The 2,034-nt window shown below is 25.9% G+C and overlaps 1 protein-coding gene across 1 annotated transcript; it reads left to right on the top strand.

Moving 5' to 3' along the window:
* Window positions 1,141-1,911, top strand: LOC110264524 (basic leucine zipper 34-like). The gene is made up of 3 exons (XM_021106682.1): window positions 1,141-1,222; window positions 1,332-1,619; window positions 1,777-1,911. The coding sequence occupies exons 2-3, from the start codon at window positions 1,345-1,347 to the stop codon at window positions 1,889-1,891; spliced, it is 390 nt and encodes a 129-aa protein (XP_020962341.1). The 5' UTR covers window positions 1,141-1,222; window positions 1,332-1,344; the 3' UTR covers window positions 1,892-1,911.

The following is a 2,034-nucleotide window of genomic DNA, read 5'->3' as shown; positions in this document are numbered from 1 at the left end:
TGTTAATTTAAAGAGTAAAGTAACAATTAGATTTCTGAAGATTTTGATTTTAGACAAATTAATCCTTTAAAAAAGATATTAATTTGATCTTTTAGAATAGTAAATGATAAATACATAATGTCCTTCTATCAATTTATCAACTAAAACCTAATAATGATATTTATATATACTGTTAATTACTCTGATATGCCTATCTATGAAAGATAGTAATATAAATAACAATTTTTGGACTGAAACTTCACTATTTTGATAAGATTTGTGATAAATAGAGAAAAGTTGATAAATGATATATGATAATTCAAAAACTAATAAATACTTCAATGTCCAAAACTACATCGTTTTTTTGCTCATGTGATAGTAACGAGACATTCACCATTATAAATAACGAAATATATGGACAATTCAGTTTCGTTTCGCACTATTTATTGACAAATAGACATACATATCTATATAATTTACTATCTTGGAGGACCCAATTAGTTTTTTTTTAAAGACAAATTAGTCTAAGATTAACATTTTCAAAAATCTAATTATTATTATTTTACTCTTTAAAGATAATATCTCCACATCTATTATTCTATAAAATTTTATTGATATTTTTTTCTTTAAAAAATAACATTTGCATCATAACAAGCCTTGCTGCCTGCAAAACGATCATTTAACTTGACCAAATAACCCAACATATAATGCAACTGCCAAAATGGGAATATTTTTTTAATAGATTTAGCTATCTTGTGTTTTTAAAGTACATTCTAATAATTTGATGATAGAAATGTTCTAAGTCTTTTTTATGTATTAAATATATTAACAATATAAAAATAAATATTTTTTCAATAACTTTTAATAAAATATGTTTTATAGTACTCTAAAAATATGTACTTTTTTTTTTTTCATTAATTCACTGTTGGTCAATATATATCTAAAACGATATATAGTTATTAAATAGTACAAATAGTTTAATTTGTATATTGTATATTAAGGCATAAAAAATAAATTTTTAAGCGAGAAAATTAAATAACTGAGACAACATTATAATTATTCTAGAAAAGGTTGCCGCTTGGCATTTTTTAACTATACAACTACCTTGTTTAAGAGATATAAATTGTTATATATGATGGGAGGGAAAAATATATAATAACCACATAATATGCACACTCTATAAATAAATGAAGAATAAGGGCGGTTCCCAAAGTAACTACTAACTAGAAATTCCTCTTCTCAGGTACCTTGATTTCTTAATCAGTTTAGATTTTAGCTTATGTAGTGTATGTGTGTATAGCCCTTAATTAATTTTGTGTCCCCAAATAATTTTCTTGTCATTTTTTTTTCAGGTCCAAAAGAAATATGGAGAACACTGAAATGGAAAACAATGTGGTTGGAGCTACAACTGGGAACGAGCGATTGAGTGATCAAACCAATCCAAAACACTATAAAAATGTGCACACTATTATTGGAGATTGTGGCCATGGTGACACTAATTCTTCTTATCCCCAATTTTCCAAGGGTATTAGTGTTTGCAACCCTAATAATGGTCCAGATGATCAGCTAGTCCAATTTGCTGAACTCATTTTAGGACCTAATAAGTTTGATCCAAACATGGATCCTAAGAAAATCAACAAGTAAGTTATGTTATTCGTAATTTCTAGTATAGAGAAGTGTTACATAAGCTAGTATTCAAAATAAGGGGAAAATAATTAGCTAGAAAATTGTATGTTGCATGTGCTTAAAATTATTAATTTTATTTTCTTTTTGTCTATTTGCATTTTTTCTCTACAGAATGATCTCGAATCGGCTCTCTGCACAGAGATCTAGACAAAGGAAAGTTCGATATCTACTCAATTTAGAAGAGCAAATGAAAATTTTTCAGGTTATGATGATTTCCATAATATAAATCAAGTTGTTATTGTTAACACACACTTAAATTATTAACAACACACTTTTTCTTTTAATGGACACACAAATTCTTTCGTAGTTTTATGGTATATTCTAAAATTTTTTATATATCTAAAATTTTGTTTGTAGTAATATTTAATT

The sequence above is a fragment of the Arachis ipaensis genome, chromosome B07 (assembly GCF_000816755.2).
Source record: "Arachis ipaensis cultivar K30076 chromosome B07, Araip1.1, whole genome shotgun sequence".
NCBI classification, from domain to species: domain Eukaryota; kingdom Viridiplantae; phylum Streptophyta; class Magnoliopsida; order Fabales; family Fabaceae; genus Arachis; species Arachis ipaensis.
The sequence above is the reverse complement of the archived record's forward strand: the minus strand, read 5'-3'. Positions and strand labels throughout refer to the sequence as shown.

What these genes read in the sequence shown, in the direction of transcription:
- LOC110264524 (XM_021106682.1), top strand. Translation starts at nt 1,345, where the DNA reads ATGGAGAACACTGAAATGGAAAACAATGTGGTTGGAGCTACAACTGGG. An exon ending in GATCCTAAGAAAATCAACAA is followed by an intron (nt 1,620 to 1,776) that starts GTAAGTTATGTT and finishes TTTTCTCTACAG; the next exon opens with AATGATCTCGAATCGGCTCT.